At 38.7% G+C, this 21,660-nt stretch overlaps 1 protein-coding gene across 4 annotated transcripts in view; it reads right to left on the bottom strand.

The window, feature by feature from the left end:
• The window catches only part of MLLT6 (MLLT6, PHD finger containing), a 132,410-nt gene continuing 110,750 nt past the window's right edge, over nt 1-21,660 (bottom strand). For 2 of the 4 annotated variants that reach the window (XM_081346438.1, XM_081346440.1), the window contains exons 12-20: nt 21,322-21,439; nt 19,785-19,851; nt 16,163-16,302; nt 14,032-14,220; nt 13,504-13,592; nt 12,134-12,495; nt 9,306-9,414; nt 7,297-7,641; nt 1-6,792 (exon numbers count right to left, since the gene is read on the bottom strand). In XM_081346438.1, coding sequence (XP_081202564.1) covers nt 6,748-6,792; nt 7,297-7,641; nt 9,306-9,414; nt 12,134-12,495; nt 13,504-13,592; nt 14,032-14,220; nt 16,163-16,302; nt 19,785-19,851; nt 21,322-21,439 — 1,464 coding nt within the window. In that variant the 3' untranslated portion in view covers nt 1-6,747. Of the gene's footprint in view, nt 6,793-7,265; nt 7,642-9,305; nt 9,415-12,133; nt 12,496-13,503; nt 13,593-14,031; nt 14,221-16,162; nt 16,303-19,784; nt 19,852-21,321; nt 21,440-21,660 lie in introns of all 4 variants that reach the window. The other 2 variants (XR_014028707.1, XM_081346439.1) reach the window with 2 other exon arrangements.

Genomic DNA, 21,660 nt, shown 5'->3' with positions numbered 1-21,660 from the left:
AAATAAAATAAATAGAAGAAACCTCAAGGGTCAAGTGGTCAAACCCCATGCCCTTGCATTATAACAACTATTCTTTGAGAAATAGTCATCCAGTAGGGCTTGCACATTGAAAATAATTTAGAAGTGCTTTTGATCTTGGATAAGCACAGCATTTCTCTGCTGCTCATTAAAACAGATTAGACTGGAACTCTATCACTGGGGATGGGAAATGAGGCGTAACCCTCTATTTTTATTTTTTAACCTATGGTTATAATTCTATACAAATTGAAATTAACTCCCATTAAGTTCAGTAGAATTTGTTACTGTTGAAATTTACACACGATTGCCCTCCATATTATTTCCCAATTACTACCTGTTCTTTTAGGAAAAATCTATATGTATCACATATGCTATTTTTATAACAAGACAAAGATCAGAAACAGTAGAAATAAAAAAGAGTAAATTATAATACTTCAATTGTACAGTTTAAGTTCTGTTTTAGAGAAGATCTCTAGTTTAATATGCACTGTCTTTTACTGGTTGGGATAAATAGAAGTTTGTAAATCGAGAAGTTGAGTAAGATAATTTTTCTCATGGAATTAGAATTCAATATACTAGCTGCATTCACTCATATAATAAACTATGTTTATTATACCTGTTCACAGAAACCAAGTATGGATAGCTTAATTTGACAGATGCTCAGAATATGGTATATTGCAAACAAATCAACAGCAGAGACTGGTTTAAATCTGAATTTCCAATTCATGCTAACCTAACCATGCTTGGTCTGCCTTCCAGCTGGCAATCACAAACTGGTTGCATGCAGTTCATTCCGATCACGGTTTCTTTTGTATGTTTACTTTGCACACTTTTTTTTATAACTCCAATAACAAGACTCTGAGAAGCTCACATAAATTAGAATTTCCAAGCTTGCATGGTCACTAATTATTAGTCACAAGATTAAAAATCAACAAAAAAAGTTCTTACCACAACACATTAATCAGCCTATGTGATTAAATAAAGCCAGACAACAACCACTAGCAAAAAACTAGCATTTTCTGTAACTTTGTTGCCATCTAGTGGTCATCTATTTGCAGAGTGGAAGAATAGCCCTGTTGAGTTAGAAATTCTATTGAACACCAGGGGATAGAAGGTTTCAAACACAAGGGGGAAGGGCGAGGGAGAGAGGAAGGGAGGGAGAGAAGGATAAGGGGGGGGGAAGAAAGGTTAAGCAGGGTCTTCAATAAAATTTGGGTGGAGATTCCAATCTGCCCATAGATGTCTCTATCATCATACTAACTGCATGTCACATCTGATGCAGTAAAATAAAGCATCAGCCATTATCACGTTGAATGATTCTAGAACTTAAATGCACTTTGTATTTTTTCAAAAGAATATCCAATGCTGTTTTAAAAAGCATTCTGCAAGTAGACAACAGCTGAAAAAAAAAACACCCTGTAGAGTGTTCCCATAAATCTGATTGCTTTATAACTGATTTTGTACTCTGTAGCATTTTGTCAGTGGCATACCTTCCCTTCACCCATTCTCCAGAGACATCCATAATGTTTTCAAAACCAAATTTGCAGATCCCCAGGGCTGCTATCCTGAATATCAATTGCTAAGAGATGAACAAGAGTAAACAGATCACACAAGGGCTGTAAAAATCAAGATGACCATTAGCTGGCAGCAAAGAGATAAATGTTTGAAGCCACTTACTGGCCATCCAATATGGCAGGTCTAAAGGGGAAACGTCTGATTCCTATTTCCAGCAATGGCTTGTTAGGCATCTTGGCTGGAATTAACATTCCAGAAAGAAGCAGAAACAATTGCTGGTAAGATAGGAAAAATGGATTGGGATGGTTTTGATACTTTAAAATGTTTCAAGTTTTGATACTTTAGAATGCTTTTGAAACACCAAAGTACAATGAATGTGCTTTCTTTTCTTCATTTCTTTGCTTGTTAAATTTATAGCCTGCTTTATCTACAGGAGCAGAGAGTGCCAACATGGAATTCTTTCCTCCATTTTTTTTTGCAATACTTTTCAGGCGTAGATTAAATTGAGAGATAAGTGATTGGCCCCAACTAACTCAATGGGATTTCTTCAAAAATTTAGCCAATACTGTATAACATGTTAGCTGTTTAACCTCCATACCTTCCTAGGCTGGTTTCTTTAAGAGAAGTGATTAGCAAAGCTAGAATTCTAGGATCAAACACACTTTCAGGTTAATATATGAAGTGACAAGTATGATACAAAAACTCTTAGAGGGAGGAAGGAAAGAAAACTAGAAGGTCCCTCCAATTCATATAGTTAAGAAGACAATGGGCTGTAAAAAGAATCCAGTATGTTTTGCTCTCTGAATAAACTTTATCCAATCAAAAATATACTCCTTTGAGCACAATTCCTTAATGGCAGAAGTAATTTGCCATTGTCATCTTCTGACCATATTTCTATGACTTATTCTAAATTTTCTGAGCCCACTGATTTCTCTAACTGAAAACTGAGTGACTGGTGTTGTATTTGATTCTGTTTCAGGCAAGCGCTGTTTCACATCCAACAATCCTTTTTAAAGACTTTCAGGTTTATCTGAACTAATGCTTGCTTGGGACTTTTTCAGAATTGCACTTGATTTTTATGTGTTACATACAGTGTTCCTGGAGAGACAAGGATGTGGTATACCAGACAGTTCCACAAGCCAGCCTAGCCTCCAGATGGCTTTTTCCTTGATGCACAGTATAACTTTTTCTCAAATGTAAATATAATGTCTATACAACCAAAATGCCTAATGCAGCTCTATAAGGTTTCTATTGCTGAAGAAAATTGCCGTATCGAGTTCTCTATTTGATATCCATGGGAAGAGAAATGGAGCCATGTAAAAGCACTTATTCCTTACATTATCCAAGAGAGGTCTTTTCAGCCTTTCAGATAACCTTTAAGCACCAGCTGCTTATTTTTTTTCTTCCATATAATATGATAGAAACCTGTCTGGTCATGAAATAGTAGGGCTGTCAGATTCAGGCTTCAAAAATCCAGAAACCACTAAAAATGTACACTTTCCTCCCATCTAATAGTGATCTGGAATTTTGCATCTTACATTTGGAAACCCCCCTCCCAATGGGATATTCTTAGGATGCTTTCAGAAAGCATCCTAGTTGATCTTTTGGGTGCAGACATGTCTTAAATATTGTGCTTCTCAGCTGAATGTGTAGCCTTGAGTGCAAGAAGCAATAGTATTATTGAGTCATGAATGTAATTCTACCTTATGGATTCTGCCACTTACACTTCACTGGGGACTCACTATTGCTACTGCGTGGATATCAACCCTACAAGGTAAACCAGAATAAGAATCCAATGCCATATAGGACTGAATTACTTTTATGGTGACAGCTATAACTACAGAAACCCGCAAGTCTGTATATGCTTCTCCCCTCCCTTTATCTTCGTGCTAGGGAAGGACTGAGACATTAACTCAAACTAACGTGTTGGAAAGGATTCAAAATATGCCAGCCTGATTATTGCCTTGGCTGTCATTCTTTTTCCTGCCCTTCTCTATGTCCTCTACATTAGTCTTCAGAAATCAGGTGGGACAAACTAAACTACATGAGTAAATATCTCTATCCAGATGAATTGCCTACCAGGAACATTTGATACATAAGATCACAAATTGAATTCTGTCTTAGTATCACCTGCTCCCCAAATGCAGAATTATCTATTCCTTGTTGATTTTCAGTTCAGTTCATACAACTATTGTAGATTAATGGTTCAGGTGTTGGACTGGACTAGGAAGACTCAGACCAATAGCAATAGCAGACCATGATCACTATTGCTCATTCCAATCTATCTCACACTTTTGTTATGTGAAGAAAGAAAGAGGTGATCTTCATGTATTTTACCTTGACCTTCCAGAGGAAATATGGTATATAAATGTAAAGATGACTATATGTCTGATATTAAACTTTTTTCAACTTTTGTATGGTAGCTTAACTGGGGCTTGATATCTCCCACTTTCTGAGCACTTAAAGTCACAAAACATGGCCAATGCAGTGTTGTGATTTTGTGCAATGAGAGTTTTGTAGAACTGTCTCATTCCTCAAAATAAGGTGGGCAGCCTAATGTTCTTCAGGTGATCCTGAACCACAGATCCCAGCATTGTCCATAATTGATTATATTGAGTAGGGTTCCCGAGACTTAAAATTCACCAATATTTGGAGGAATACATTTTATCCATCTTGTGGCTCAAAGGACAAGACAAACAGAAAAAGGCTTAAAGGAGAAAAATATTCCTGCAAAAGCTTTATGGACTAGCAAGAAATCAGTAATATCAGATTTTAGAATGCATTTCTTAAATGAGCAAATGTGCAATGTCACATGAACAGCCCCTTCCCATCTTTTAATTTTCTTCTCCAAATGCCTTTTCCCAATCCACTAATATTACAACGAAAATATGGGATAGAGCCTTTTCTTTTGCAATGTCTAGTTTTGCTCTCATTGCAGAGAAAAGTATTTTTCCTAAATGTTTTAAATAGAATGGTCATTCTTCTCAGCCGATGTTTTACATCTTTTATATATTTAAATAACTCTTTTCCATAATATTTTAATAATCAATTTGCTCTACTACTCCTTGTTATGTAGTTGTGCATATCAAGCATTTATTGATGGCATTTTTTTAAAAAAAATCACGTTTGCAATTCTAGCAGAGAAGCTGTAGTTGGAAAAACCTTTTCCCCCAGCGCCAAGATAAGAAGACAAAAGTCATAGGCCTAGACAGATTATGAATTTTGCTGGTGCTGTAGAACCACAATTCTCTACAATGCAGTTGCAGGTTGCAATAAGAATTCTGGAGATATAACCCATTATTTGCCTGAAAAAGGGAACAAAGATTGGATTTAGCTCCACTTCAAATTACTTCCATCACACCTCGTAGCCATTCTGTTTTAGGGCAGCTAAATAAGGACAAAATAAATACTGTAAACATGCTAATGAGGGACAAAATCAAATCAGAATGCGCTGGCCTGGATGCATTTTAAAGATGAGTTGGCTATCTAAAGAGTAAGTGCATTGAGTCGGCTTAGTTTTTGGATTAAAAACTATGTTTACGCTCAGCTGAAATGAGAGTAAAATGTTCAATCAGCTCCTTAACCTGTGTCAAAATTGCCATGACTGGAAAAAAAAAAACTTCCCAGTTGTCATTTGGAATATTCACTGTTTTTGACAGTTTCTAGGAGCTATTAAACAACTTCATAAAAATAAGCAAACAAACCTTAAACTGTGTGTAAGTATGCATGGAACTAAAGTTAACGTATCTGTCTGAATAAAACAAAACAAATCAAACAAAAATTCATGAAAAGTTGCTTCAGTATCTTATTTTTTAAGAGTCCAATTTATCTATGTGGTAGATACTGTTGCCTTGTTCAAACAATAGGGAAAAAAACCCCAAACATTATTTTATACAACAGTGGTTATTATGGGACTGTAAGTACTTGCTCACCACCAGTGGTTGAAAATAGTGCAAATTGGAGCAGGTGCAAAGAATGAGCCTAAAATGACTGTATATTCATGGAAGCAGGAAAACTTTGAAAGGCCCTAGGTGGTTTCATCACCCAGAATCTTGCTCTTTAAGAGATTTGGATTTATCTAATAAAGACAAAATAGAGCTGGTTTCCTCAGAATATCTGATCTTGATCTCCATTTCATTTTTTTTTCTCCCTGGAAAGAGAAGGAAATTCATACCGTTGCTAAACCATCTGATTACAAAATGGAGATGGAAATGGATCTTCCAGTAATGGAAAGATCTGTGTTCTCCTTAAATGGGATATGACTGAGATCTATTTCACAGGAAAGATGTTCTTACCAGCTGGAGACGGTTGGAATAGCTCCTGCCCTTAGACAAAACCTTTGTTCTGCCTCTTTGGTGTTGGCTTTTGAGTGGTTGATCTGACAGAGAACAAAAGACTCTTCGTGAGTGGCTGGAAATAACTCTGCATCGACTCTAGATTATTTGTAACCATACACTGCCTGCAAAGACTTCTGAAGGACAGAAAGATGAATCCCTTGGTCAAAGATGAAAAAGTGAGGCCATTCCCTTCAAGTAGTTTTTTTTTAAGACATGTGGCTGGCAGAGATTTTGGGAAACCAAGTTAACTGTTCTCAATTATGCTGGACTAGCTTTTCATTCCAGCTAAACTATATCTCAGTAGGAGTCAGTTAAGATGTAGAAATCTGAAATGCCTACAGGAGTGAAATCCTTTGTGTAGGATTCACGTACATAGACCTCCAAATACCACTTTTCCAAACCTTCCTTCCTTCTTATTGGAAATCTCAAAAACATCTGATCCTGATTTGCTGTAGCTGGATCTTCTTACAGGTGATTTGGAAATATCATGCTTTGCAAAAATAACATTAATCAGCAGGTGACTGTGGTTGTGTCCAGCTCATGTGTCCCATCTTTGAGGGGATATTCTTGGATGTCAAACACTGTTTCATCCTTTCCATCTGGAGTGCAACATTTTATGACTTAAGTGCAGCAGAATAGACCAAGCCAGCAAGGCAAAGGGGTGTTCACCCACCAGTCTCTTTTAGAAGGGCACTAAATGACAGGCTCAGAACCAAGGAACGTAGACTTCTGGCATGCCTCCGCTTGGTGTCACTGTGACTGTGGCAAGGAAGACTTTCTCGGAAGCCTTTCATATTGGTTGCTCTACGTTTTGGGATCCAAGGCTCAGGGAGACTGTTTTCTTATGGCAGAGAAAGCAGCCCAGTATCATCAAAACTTAGCCTTTGTCTTGCACTGAGGCACTTCCCTTTTCATTTATGCTCTGGAGGGAAAAAAATGGCAAAAACAGCACTGTCTAAATTGGTGATATGCCAAACAATATATCTTTTTTTTTTTTTAAAAAAAAGGGAGGAAGAAAAACAGATATGAAACACTCCTCTGCAATTCTAATCTCAGGTGCCTTCTAAATATAATTTTTCTTCTTTCATTTCCAGACTCCTCCATTTAGCCTTGTCCAGCCTCTTTCCCATTGCAGCTATCTGCTTATACTGTATTTTCAAAACTTTTTTTCTGTTTCCCATATTTACTTCGGTATCTAGAATTCTGCCCAAATCATACATCCAAATCTGTTCCATAGCCACGTTAGATTCCCCACCAGACCTCCCTGAAAATAACCTCTACCCGGTAGTAGAGCTAGATGAGGTCCTAATTCCAGAAAATGTCTTTTTTTCAGAAGTTAAAATATTTATGAATACCCTATTTCACCAAAGTAGTTCAGCTGTTGGCAGGCAATACCTTGCTTCTGGCCTTCTTATAAGATGCTCACCATTCCTTTCTGGCTGCTGCTGTCACCCTGCAGATTGAGGAAAGGGTTTGTTTGGGCTGTAAGGACAGGTGGAATAACAGCTGCTGCTGCTGACATCAGGCTGTTCCCAGGGGTGCTGAGCGGTGGGGAAGCCATCAATGAGCTGGCAGGATTAAGCTGTTGAGGGGAGATAGAGGCCAGGAGAGTACTGTTGGCAGCTGATGGTGCATTATTGCTGGAGTGGAGAAGGGATGTGGTGGTCACTGGGCCAAGGCCAGTCATTGAGGAACCGGTCATCTGGAGCCGCTGCAATTCTCGTTTCTGCTGAATTTGCTGAATCATCTGGAATATCAATGTCTGCTGCTCCTAAGGACCAAATGAACATGGTCAGCTGCAGAAAGATTGTAGCAACTCTCCCTCATATCCTATACCAGAAGAGTTAGAAAAAAAAACCCATGCCAAATACTGCTGTTCTTCTGATATGTGCCTTATAGTATTTATTTAAGGAGAATTGGAAAAAAAATCTAAAGAAAAATTGACCCAATGTTTTTGAAAAGTGTTTCTATAAAAACAACTGCTTTTGTCTGTTTTGCCTGCTTGTGCACTGTATATATTTTTCTCTTTTTAATCATACCAATACTGAAGGAGCTTTTGACACTAAACAGAAGAGGTGAGTCTGAAATGAGACATTATTTGTAAGCAATAGCAATAGTACTTAGACTTATATACCGCATCACAGTGCTTTACAGCCCTCTCTAAGTGGTTTTCAGTCAACATATTGTTCCCCCCTCCCAACAATCTGGATCCTCATTTTAACCAATCTCAGAAGGATGGAAGGCTGAGTCAACCTTGTACCGGTAAGAATCGAACTCCTGGACTGAGCAGTGGGTTAACTTGCAATACTACATTCTAACCACTGTGCCACCACAGCTCTGATAAACTAATTAAATAGTTTATCAATAAAAACATATTCAAGTCTTAAAAAAAGAAAAAAGTCTTGATAATGAGGTAGGGAATTGCTTGATTAAATTAAAAGGCTGACAGAGTTGTGCTGCAAACCTCTGAATTAGCACTACAGCAATCCTTAGCTCACTGCTGCCCTCTACTGTTTGTCTAGGTTTCAGGTGCTCAAATCCACTCCTGTAGCCTTAATGTTTATCAGGAAATCATGGTTTCTTTTTATATATACCCACAGTCAGTGGTGGGATTCAAATATGTGAACAACCGGTTCTCTGTGTGGATGCCACCCGGATCTGAGGCTGGAGAATGCTTCTGCGGCCCTCTGGAGGCCGATTTCCAGGCGGCAGTGGCCTGGAAAAGGCCTCCGAAGCCCAGATTGGGCATCCAGAGGGCTGCGGAAGCATCCGGGCGGTAGCAGCCTGGAAAAGGCCTCCGGTGCCTGGATCAGGCATCGGGAGGGCCATGGAACAGAGGCCTAAAGTACCATTAGATCACGCGAGATCAGTAGAGTGAGATCTCGCGTGATCTTGCATTACTTTACGTCTCCATTCTTTGCGAATGCACCAAAGGCCTGGAGCAGCCAAGAAAGCGAAGGATCTCAATCTTCACAGGGTGATTATTGAAGGCCTAGCACCTATGCAGACCAGGTGTGGAGAGGAAGGGAACAACCAGTGCTCATAAGGGTGAACAACTGCTGTGGTGCCGCAATATTCGTAACTTGCTCATAAGCGCTAGGGGGTGCTTATCACATAAATTCCAACACTTGCTAAGGGAACGCTTGCAACTCAGGTATTACTTTTATCTGCTCCCCATCATTATCTGGCAACTACAAGGAGATGGGAAGTGTTTGCTGTGGCTTTCAAAGGAAATTCTTTTTCACTGAACAAGGAAATTGGGTTTTGTCTGAAGTCCAGAGACCAAGGGAAGTAAGAACAACAGTCTGATTCTAATTTGTTCTGTGATGTTGACAAAACATTGTCTTCTTTTCAAAACCCTATACCTCAAGTTGATACCTTGCTATTTTAGCTAGTAGTTGTTCCTCAGCAGTTGACTGATGAAATGTTACTTACTGAGTTGAGTGGCTGCGATGTTAAGAGCTGCTGCAGTTGCTGCAGTTGAAGCTCAGGCTGGCTGAGCAGCTGGCGCTGCTGCTCTGAAAAGTGAGTCACACTAGGCATACTGGAAGGAAGACGACAAAAAAAAATAGGTCAGTCTGTGCAGCACTGCTGCAGAAGACAAATTGAGTTCCACAACTTCAGAATTAAGATGTTGCAGGGGGGGGGGAGGAAGGGGTTGGAAAGCTTGCTTATTTCTCTTGTGCTACCCAATCTGGTTTATTTAAGCATACCTCCTCCTTCTCCTATTGTCATTATCATTATTATCACCATTATCACTATTATCATTATCATTATTATTGATCATTGCACAGTCAGCCAGATGTTCAGACTGGATTTGCCATTTTTGTCTATCTGTCGAGTCCTTACCAAGGACCTGGGATAGGCAGATGTGGATGTTTGATGGTATTATAGATATTGTGGCAGGATGGGAGCAGTTCCTAGTAAGGCTGCCTTTTGCAATTAACTATGGCAAATTTGTCAATGCCAATGGTGTTCAAGTGGTGCTCCAGTTGTTTTGGGATTGCACCCAAGGCGCCTTTTACTATTGATACTACCCTTGCTTGCCTTTGCCACAGTCTTTCGATTTCTATTTGTAGGTCTTTGTACTTTATCTTTTCCAGTTCTTTCTTGTCTATTCTGCTGTCTCCAGGCACTGCCACGTCCACTATCCATTATTATTATTATTATTATTATTATTATTATTATTATTATTATTATTATTATTATTATTATTATTATTATTATTATTATTATTATTATTAAAATGACCTCTGCCATACTGGAAGCCAGAATAATAGGGTTCAGGCTATATTTTAAAAATAATTTAAAATACTTTTGCTTATACATGTACACCCTTCCCCAAACACTTATAAAGGTGTAGCAGATTGGCTAATGCTGGTCCCCCTTGTCCTGTTAGATCGACCAGCTGCTTTTGAGCTCATTGACCATGCTACCCTAATAGAATATGATTTTGCAATAGTTCTACTAGGTAGGTGGGTAATTCTGGCCAACGAATGGGCAGGGGAATCAATATTCAAGCTTGTATCCTCTTTTATATAGTATGTCATAGGACTTGACCCTTATCCCTTCACTAATTAACACATTCATGAAGCTGCAGGGAGAAGTCACCTATGAGCTAGGGTGAGGTATTATCCATATGCTACTGTCACCAGTTCTACTTCCCATTCAGAACCAAGTACAAGCTGCTGTGGAACTGTTTACTCAGTGTCTGGATGGGCTTTAAGAGCCTGGGTGGAACAAAACAAGTGGTGGATAAATCGCAACAAGCAGTTGTTTGTCCAGTAGCTGAGTGGTGACTGAATGCTCCCTCTAGCATTAGAGAGGGTCACATTATTCCTAAAGAAGCAGGCCTGCAATTTGGAAATGCTGATTCTTAGCTGTACCCAGATGAACAGATGGAATTGGAATCAGCCCAATTGGCTGATTCCCCCCTTGTGTTTTGAACAAGAAACTCTGGTGTCATGCTCCTGCTCTCATTATCTCCATATTGGTTTCCTGGGTCTCTCTTAAGGCCTGTCTGGTCTTGAAGCTGATAAAAATGTAGCAGGCCACATGCTGAGGGGTGTGAGCTAATTGCAGTGTCAAGCCTATTTTACGGGTGCTGTCCAGGCATTAATGCCTAAGACTGATAAAGCCGAAAAGGGTAAAGCTTCAAGATATCTAGGTGACCATACCTTCCAATTTGAATCTGGCCAGCCTGACTATTCAGTTTGGGAGGCAAAGGGGTCCCAGAGGTCTGGAAGCAATGCCTCTTTCTTCTGCTCTTTTCACCTCCTAAAATATACTCATGATATGAATGCAGCCGCGCGAGTGGTGTTGGGGGTCTCCCGATACTCCCATGTAACACCTCTACTCCACGAGCTGCATTGGCTTCTGGTTGCCCTCCGGGTGAGATTCAAGGTGCTGGTGATGACCTATAAAGCCCTAAATGGCATGGGTCTGGTTTACTTACGGGAGCACCTGCTGCCGGCATCAACTTCCCTTCGTCCAGTGCGCTCCCACAGAGAGGGCCTCCTCAGGGTGCTGTCGGTCAGAGAGTGTCAACTGGCGACCCCCAGGGGGAGGGCATTCTCTGTGGGCGTGCCAGACCTTTGGAACCGTTTACCGGTTGAGCTCCGGATGGCTCCTGACCTTCTCTCCTTCCGCCGTGACCTAAAAACTTATTTATTTGAATTAGCTGGCCTGGTCTGATGGGTTTGGGAATTTTAATATTAATTTTAATTAATTTTACTGTAATTGGGCTTAATATTTAATTCTATCTTAACTTTTGTACACTGTATTTTTATTGTATCTATTGCCCTGTACACCGCCCTGAGTCCTTTGGGAGAAGGGCGGTATAGAAATTTAATAATAATAATAATAATAATAATAATAATAATAATAATAATAATAATAATAATAATAATAATAATAATATTGGCTCCTTTCTTTAAATTGCTGTCTGGAAAGGACTAAAACACAGTTTTTCCAACAGGTGTTTGAATATGAAACTCACACTTTTCTTATTCTGCCAGCATGGGTTATTTTAAACTTACTGCCTTTCTGATTGTCATTACAGCATGTGTGGTTCTTATTGTACCTGTTTCTTTGTTTATAAACCAGCTAGAAATATGTCATTATACAGTGAAAAAATACCAGGAGTAAATGAAAATAAAGTGGAATAGGTCCTCGAATTTAAGGGAAAAAATATTCCTTAAAATTTGCCTCCTAGAAGCTTGGCTTCATTCTTATGGTCTTCCCTCTTTCTTACAGAGCCCTACCTGCTTTGGCTCATGGACAGTTGCAGACTGGGTGGACCACTGGTTTGTGCCAGTACTGGATTCTGGGTCTGGGTGGCCAAAGTGCCATTTAAACTTCCTAGGATGCCATTGATGGGGATCTGTTGTCCTACTGCCAGACTGCCAAGGAGACCATCCACAAGGCTGTGAGTAGCTGTGGCACTTCCCCCATGAACAGTCCCCATGGCTCTGCTCAGGCCATTCACTGGTGGTGGCGGCTGCTGTTGGACCACAGTAGTTAGAGGAAGTGAGGCAGGGCTTTGCTGCAGCAAGGGGAGAGGTGGAGGTGTGCTGTGGAAGGACAGAGAAGAGCTGCTTCTGCTTGGGCATCCTGAATGAAGATCCTGGAGAAAGAAGAAAGAAAGAAAGAGAGAGAGAGAGAGAGAGAGAGAGAGAGAGAGAGGGAGGGAGAGAGAGAGAGAGAGAGAAAGAAAGATCAATATGAAGTAACAGGAATCATTTCCAGCAATTCTATATATACCGTATATATATATATATATATATATATATATATATATATATATATATATATATATATATATATATATATATATATATATATATATATATGTGTGTGTGTGTGTGTGTGTGTGTGTGTGTGTGTGTGTGTGTGTGTGTGTGTGTGTATGTGTGTATATATATATGTATATATATGTGTATATATATATATATATATATATATATATATATATATATATATATATATATATATATATATATATATATATATATACAGGTATTCTAAGCTGTCTACTAAAAAGCTGAGATTCTGTATTTTTACAGGATGGAATGTCTAGGAATGGGAAATGCATAGTTTCACAGACTTTATTTTGAATTTTTTTACTATCACAATTAGTTTTACTTTTAGCCAAGTTTGTCCCAGTTCCAATTTGAGCAAATTTCATCAATAAATTACTAAAATCAAATTATACTGCAGCACAGGAATTAAGAGTTTTGTTTAAAAAAACAAAGAAGATAAAAACCCTAGGCGTTTGAACAGTGTACCCAGTACTTCAGGACTCAGCAATTTAGGCTCAGAACACAGATGCAAAACTAAAGAGAAATAAGACAGGTGGGACCAAGCTTCTGTCATCAGAATTGGCCCAATATATTTTAGTGTTTGAGCTGGGCAAAGCCAATGGAACATTACCTGGGAGAATAATGCACTGATATTTCAAAGGGACAATTTATGTGTAAATACAGTACCAATGTATCTCAGTAATAGGTTGCATACTCTTCTCAGTCACTGTGCTTTGTTCTCCCAGAACAGTCTCACTGAGTGGCATTCAGAATGCGTGAACCGTGATAGTCTGCTAAGTGATAACGAAGACTTGAAAAGGGATGCTTCTTACCTCAGAGGAAGTGGACAGTGTATTCTCGATACCAAAACTATTCTTGCATGGAGAGCTCTTGCTGATACTCAGTGAGTCACTGTTGCATGCTAGAGGGGAAGAGAAAGAATCAAAAGGACATTTTGTTGTTTCCCTGAGCATCTTTTCAGTAATGAGTTAGCACTGTAGTAATACAAAAGGTTTTTCTCTTGGTCACACTATATTATTTCCCGGGGAGTTCCCGGGGTTCTGTCTGGACCATGTTTTAGTTTTCAGTTTTAAAATGTATTTGTTAATGATCTATTGAAGTTTCCTATATTGCAAAGTAGTTCAGAACAGAGGATAAAATTCACAAAACATTGTAGTCATAACAACAACTCTAAAAACAAACCGTTAGAAACAGTACATAGCAAAAGTACATTTAAAAAAGGAACCAGCATCAACCATCCCTAGTGCTAATGGCTCAGAAGGTTTTGTCTGATGTTGGTCAGATGTTGACAGTGACGCCTCTTTCAAGAATCAAAAGCCACTGCAGTTAGGATTGCTTACTGTTAGGAGCTAGGATGTATTGGGTCTGGCTCGAGGGGCCATTGCTGGTGGTCACCACTTGGAAGGGAACAGAGAGCTGAACATTTAGAAGCTGCAGGCGCTCCTTTTTAGCTGCCAAAGTCATTATCTGCTCCTGAAGGCGCTGATTTTCTTTCTGTAGTGAATGAAGTGCCTTGAGCATCTCTACAACTACAGGAAGCAAAAGGGGGAAAAGGAAAGGAGAGAAAGTTGAGAATGGAAAATGGAAGAGCAACAATGTTAATATAATTAAAACATATGAAATGGGGGAGAAAGGATTTACAAGAATATTTAGTCATTAGGGAGTCATCGTAACGGCCATTAGCTTCAAAATGACCAGCATAACCTGCCAATCAAATTCCCAGTCCTTTTTAATGCATTGTATGCATGTAAAAAGGAACATGGCTTTAATTACCCTAATGTGCTAAACATGTTTTTTGGCTTCTTTTTAATAAGCAAAATTTATATATAATATTATGCTAATTATACCTGCTGTATAATTATCTCAAAGTTTTTCCATTGCTAAAATTTAGGAAAAAAATCCAGTAAAGTATAAAAGGTTCTAGTAATGTTAAATCTAAGCAAATGTAACAAATGTAATGTTAAGTCTAAATGAAATTATATTGTAATAGGAGGCTTACATATTTTACAGTCTAATTAATCTGACTGCATGTACGTGTCTGTACAGTGTTTATACACAGGAGTAAAATAAAATGAAAAGTCTAAAAAACTACAATCATACTAATTGAAGAGGGTCCAAAGAGCTGCACCTTAAGTGTATCTCAGTTTCCACAGGTTATTCCAGCTTTCAATAGCCTACAATGATTAAGAATTTAGGGAGTAGCTTAATGCAGTTAGAAACTTCTAAGCTGATAAAGACTCCATCTAATATTCCAACTATGAGTTTGGTCAACATGTTACCGACTCAGTAGAGCCATACATATTGAACAGATAGCAGTCTCTACCCCTTTGATGGAAAGAAAGAAAAGAAAATCAGAGAGACAGGACGACTAGAGAGAGAGAGAACACATGGGTGAAGCCTGGAGTTATACTTCTAGACCTCTTCCATATATTGATTGAACACGACCAGAAGGTGTATCTACCATGATCTAGAAAAAAGTATGATAATCAACTGTTGGATTTTTTTTATTCTGATATCAAAAATGGTCCATTAGAAAAAAAATATACCACAGGATTCCCCCAACCTTTAGAATTACTGTTTCAAAAAAGAATTCAGAGAAAAGCAGCTACAGTTTATTCCAAGGGAGTGGGAAGATTTGAACTCATCTTCCCAGTCTCTCACTCTGATCTACTAGCTGCCAAACACAAATCTCCCATTGGAGTTAAATTATAAATCCCAGATCTCCACCTAGTATCCATAATGGTCAAACATGATGGGAACTGTAGCAAAACTAAGCACCTTCTTCCTTCCCATGACTGCTAGAAAACATCTCAAATGTCAGAAAGGACTTAACCCATTAATATTCACATTAATATTTGGAAGAATGATCTTAAACTGTTTTCTTTAAGGACGATCTCCTGGACTGCATCAAGTTACCATTTTCCTCTGTCTTGTGATGGAACAGTCATGGGGAAGGTTGCCCCACTGCCAAGATTAATGGAGGGTACTATAGAGGCTTACTTGACAAAGGCTTTGCCTCTCTTTGGTTGCCTCAGTCTTCACCACAAGGGCACAGTTGTGCTGTGCAAGCTAAAAGCAGCCTTCCACTACCCATTCTGAAAAACCCAGAGCATCCCTGCAATAAGTAGGATCAAAAAAATTAGTTTATTGTTTTCATGGGTTGGTGGGACTGTGGCCTTAAGCTCTGCAGCATTATAGGCATTGCCTAATTCACTCCCTAGCCCCTGTCAGACTCCCCAACATTAGGCCTATTTTTCTGTCTTGGTGGAGTTTGGGGAAAAAGTCCCTGCAAAACCTCTGAAAGTTTCTTCTAAAGGGCAGAAAAATCATGTCTCTGCTCCATCCAATAACAATCTTAGGTTGATCCACCACATCTTTTCCAGTCCTCAAAGACAATTTTAAAAAATGTGGCCAAAGACCAACAAAATCGTACATCCTTGCCTTAACCCATTGACCCCTTTCATAACTCACTATTGACACCAGCTTCTCCATTGCCCTGTTTCTCCAGGAGCTGCTCAATGTTTGGTGTGGCCTGGGGGACATTTTCCAGCTGTCCACTGCTAGTTGATACAGTCTGGTCAAAGAGAGTGGGGAGGCTGCTGATGGGAGACCTGTTACGGTGCAGGACAAAGCATCATTAATAATCAATATTCTTCCTCGTTTCATAGTAGCTGCTTTATGTTTGGAAGGCCACAAAAGTTGGGGGGGGGGTCAAGGCAGAGACACAGAAAAGCTAAATTCTGAGAATAAAGTATACAATGCTGATTCTGCATGGGGTTTGCAGGTATTTTATTACTATCAGCCATAGAAAAAAGCTACCTGTCTCTTCCTTTCAAGAATGTCCTTAATTATTATCTGAGGCTGCTTTATTTCAATTATCTCAGCCTACAAGCCTATAAGTTTGGCCTCTTCTTTTAACTGATATCTATGATTCTCCAGATGCTGCAGTCTTCTCCAATAGCAAATTTCCTGGTTACAGAAGTAAAAAAAAATATAGATAATTCCAGCTACCAAGATAAATTTACACTCACTTCTTCCACAAGAAAGTATGTGTGTGTTTGCATGTGTGATACAGGAAAGACAGAAACAATCACACCCAAGAATTCAAGAATTCAAGGACAATAAAACTACAACATCTTTTAGGAAAAGTACATATAGCCATTCTAGATTTAACTAAAGCTTTCAGAGTCACAACATGTAACTTAGTACTAAAGACAAACTTTTATATGCAAAGAATTTAAACCCATAACTGAACTGAAGATCCCAATGGAAACTCACCTCTGAACATTCTTCAAATGTTCTTTAATTTAAGGTAAGAGTGGGGCACTTATCAAACACTTGCTATTTCAAATGATTTAGAATCAGAAATATTTACTGTTCTACTGCAGATAATACAAAGTTCCCCTAAATATTCAGATGTATCTTCTCCCCATCCTTGCAGTTGAGGTGTTATTGGGTACACAGAAAGCAATGTGAACATAGCTTGGTAAACAAGCCACAAAAGTGTTGAGCATACTAGTATCTCACATCCTTACTTATCCAGCGTTTAATGATATGGTTATGATCTGACTGTACCAATTTTCTCCTTTGCCTCTGATAATGGTGTTCTGATTTTACTTACGCAATTAAGTTAAAACCTGGGGTTTGGTAATTTCCCCACTATTGTATGTGAATGTTATGAGTTGGTGGAAAGTCATAAGCCAATCAGTATTGCTGAGATAAGAGATTTTAATTAACTGACTACTCTATTAAAGAAAAGACTTCGTTGAACTTTATTTCCACTTGGAAACTACTGTTGGAATTCCTGCTAGAAACTGAAAGAAATGAAAATTTAATTTTGGGATTCGATGATTAGAACTGTTTATGACTAGAAATGTTATGTATTATTATTGATTTTAGAGTAAGAGGTTAATGTATTATATATATATATATCTACTAAAGAAAGTTGGAAATTATTCTCCTCCACCCCTTTTCTTTCCTGTTTTGCTTTCCCTCTTTGAAGTTCTGATTTTGACAGAACTTGTTAAAGACTGTATGATAAAGTGGGCTCAGAATTTTCAAGAAGTCATTACAATGGATACTTGGGAAAAGATTTGGGTGAGAAATGTAAAATTTATGCAGGCTCAAAACCTAAGAGAGAACTTTTATAAAATGTTTTATAGGTGGCACTTAGATCCTAAAAAATTAGCAAGTATGTATCCGAACTGCCAGCCCAAATGTTGGAGGTGTGGCGGTGAAGATGCAACGTATTTTCATATATGGTGGACCTGTAAAAAGGTTAAAGCTTTTTGGATTAAAATTTGGTGGAACATGCAAAAGATATGCAAGAAAAGGATAAAGTTTTGTCCGCAACTGTTTTTACTGGGCATTATTACTGATACTACTGTTGTGGACACTAAGCTGATGTTGAACTTAATTACGGCAGCGAGACTTTTAGTAGCGCAATATTGGAAGAAGGAAGAACTGCCGACTATAGAAGAATGGACTTTAAAAGTTTCCAATCTGGCGGAAATGGCAAAGATCTCAGCGTACTTGAAAGACCAGTTGCAACAGAGATATATTGTGGAGTGGAGAAGATGGATTGATTATATCCAGAATAAATATGGGACTAAAAAGTTTCATCTAGCATTTGAATAAGTATTGATGTGATATTTAAATTGCTTGTAGTTATTTTATAAGAGTTAAAGTGTGATAGATTTAATATCTTATTGTTGTTTGCATAAGGTAGACTATGATTGCTTGTATTTTTATACCCTGTATTGAGCTCTGGGAAGTCGGGGAGGGGGGAGGGGGAAAGGAGGGAGGTGTTGGGGAGGGTTGGGGAGAGGGTTGGGAGGGGTTTTGTCTTTTTAAAAAAATGTATTGTAAAACTTTTCAATAAAAAAAAAGTTCTGATTTTGCTTTTTCCTTAATCTCTTTTTTCCTAATCGCTCTTTTTTTGTCTTTTTGTCTTTTATTTTTTGCTGAAATCTAATAAAAAGGAGTTTTTTTTAAAAAAACTTCCTGCAAAGCTGATAGGTGAGATGAGGTGAGGTGGAGTATTGTGTGGTAAAGCCGGAGAGTTAAGTCACCCTGCTTAACTCTGGTCTAAGCAGGCTTGTTTTCAGAGCAGTTTCTTTCTGGAGCAATAAACCAGCAGTCAAAACAAGTGAACTATTTGGTGATATGGGAGGACTGTCTGGTAAAATTCCTTGCTTTACTATACTGCTCCCCCCAGCTGTCAATTAATAGTTGGGCTGCAAAAAGCTCCCAATGTGGAAGAGGGAAAAATAGTATAGTCTAAGAATTATAGGAAAAAGGACATTTCTTTATTGTCATAATTTCTGATTAAGTCATTGTCAAAATAGTTGGTGAAACACATCAACTTTTTTTTTTACTCACCTTGCCATTGTTATAGGTTGCTGCTGGTTTAAGAAGAAAAGCACTACCTTATAATAGCTAAAAACATTTTTAGCCTCTTTCGGGCTGAGGGCAAGAGAAAGGCAATGTCATGGGGAAGTGGAAGAATAAAGAGATTGTTATTTGTAATATGCTTAGATACAAGGGGGAAAACCAGAATCTAACTAATGGATGTTCTTCCTACTGGCTGGTGAACATGATTGCATGGGGTGGTGACAAAAGTCAGAGGAGAAAAATGAATCATCTTGCTTTACTTACCAAGCAAGTAGTACATGCATAAATTGAGACAACACCATTCAGGAATGGACTTGGAACAAATACAGTGCAGGCAGGATAGGAATTGATAAAAATGGCAACAGCAAATGGTTTGCTTTATGCTTCCTCATTGCTTTTTACTGACTCTGGGTTGGGTGGAGAGCATTTAACTTAGAAAGGTTCTAAGCTAACAAGAGTCAGGGAAATTTCTATGGCAAGAAACAAGAACATTCAAGTGGCTGGTAGTCCAACACATATGGACAATGGCTAAATTAGGGTTTGAAGAAATGTGGAAAACCAGTTTCTTTTTTAAAAGTAAACTGATATTGCTTTCTCTACTATCTAGTCTATTAGGTGAAACAGCCCTCTTTCTGATCTCGTCCTATCCTTGACATTCCATGATTGCCTTCCACATATGCTTTTGGAAAAATAAACTTACATGGAAGAAAGACTTTCTTGGGGTGATGACCCTCGGCAGGCAAAATTGCAGTCTTCCAAATCTGGTTCTGGAAGTGGAAAGAGAAGAAGTGATTTTTTTTGTTTGTTTCAACTTAGACAATTGTACCCCCTTCCCCTTTTCCAGTTCTTACAAAAGATTTATACTTTTGTAAGTATACTTTTGTAAGTACCCTCTAGATGTATTGGACTTCAACTTCCATAATTTCCAGCCAGCATGGTCAAGTATGCCCGATCATTTATCTGCCTTTTTTCTGATCCCTTCAGTACATCTTGCCAGAGGAAAAACACAAGACTGATGACATCTTATGTCATATGTGCTTAGAAAGGATAGCTGAACAAGCAGTGAGATAGAAGAATAATATAGCCATTTAGCTCTGGCTACTGTTGGTAAATGTCAAGGAACAGTCCTTAGGAGCTACCTGATTGTGTTTACCTCTGCATCCCACAAAATTGTATAACCTGAATATGTCAAATTATGGCTCCAGAAAGTGTCTCTCCACAAATTGTATTTCTCCAAATCTCCCTCTTTCCAAGCTTTATTTACATAGGAATATATAATATATAATATATAAGGGACGCGGTGGCTCAGTGGGTTAGGACGCTGAGTTTGTCGATCAGAAGGTCGGCAGTTTGGTAGGTCGAATCCCGAGTGCCGCGTAACAGAGTAAGCGCCTGTTACTCGTCCCAGCTTCTGCCAACCTAGCAGTTCGAAAGCACATAAAAATGAAAGTAGAAAAATAGGGACCACTACGGTGGGAAGGTAACAGCGTTCCGTGCGCCTTTGGCGTCTAGTCATGCCGGCCACATGACCACGGAGACGTCCTCGGACAAGCGCTGGCTCTTTGGCTTTGAAAAAGAGATGAGCACCGGCCCCTAGAGTTGGAAAGGACTAGCACGCATGTGCGGGGGAACCTTTACCTTTATATAATATTTATGTAATTAGTATTTTACACTATTACTATGTTTATACTGCTTTAAAATGGAAAACCTCTTCTTCCTATAAAGCTCAGTTTTATTGTGTACCTCTAGGCTTGCCTCTACCTGTTTCAAGGGATGCTGTTGGTTTCATATGCCAGCAGAGGGCAAGCATGTGCAACCTCGGTCAACCTGCAACATGTCTCATTTTCCTGGCACTTGAGCATGGCCTGCTGGATTGACTTTCTTAGGAGCCTCAGGTCATGTTTCTGACGCTTGGCTACCATAGTAGTTTTGAGCTGTATATTAATATATATATATATGGGGGACATCAGGTTGTTTGCCGTGTGCTGCACTGAGTTGCCAGAGAACTTGTCCTTTGTAAAGTATGTTTTTCAATAGAGAATAAATTTGTCTTGCCCCCCTCCCCCCACAATTGCCTTTGCTTTGACACATGGAAAGCTAACCAGCTCTAAAGATCTCAGGATCTTCTCAGAAGCAGGAAAGAGAAGTAAATATGTAAATAGAGCTGATTTTTGGAAGGCCATTTTCTAAAGAAATCCATGCTTGCATATAACTTTTTTTAAAAAAAAATTCTGTACCTGTTCTGTTGTTTTCAGATTGGCTGAGCAGAGGGTTTAATGACAGTCCAGAGGTGAGGGGACTTCCAAAAATGTGTGAGGAAGGGAGGCTAAACGTGGATCCTGCCAATGAGAAGACCTGTGAAAATGGAAAAAGACGAAGAGGAGAAGAAAAATGCAATCATTGTGTTTTAAGAACAGTGTCTTCTCTCCTGCTTTTCCAAAAGTCCTCCATAATGCTGAAAGGATTATCTCTTAGTAGAGAAGTAGCCAGATGATACATTGTCTGGAAAGGATCCAAAACATTAGTCTCATTTTACTTAAGGGAGACAAGCTCACTTTGTTTTAAAATGAATGTTT

This window comes from Vipera berus (assembly GCF_964194415.1).
Source record: "Vipera berus genome assembly, chromosome: Z".
Classification (NCBI taxonomy): domain Eukaryota; kingdom Metazoa; phylum Chordata; class Lepidosauria; order Squamata; family Viperidae; genus Vipera; species Vipera berus.
This window is presented reverse-complemented; position numbering and strand designations above follow the sequence as displayed.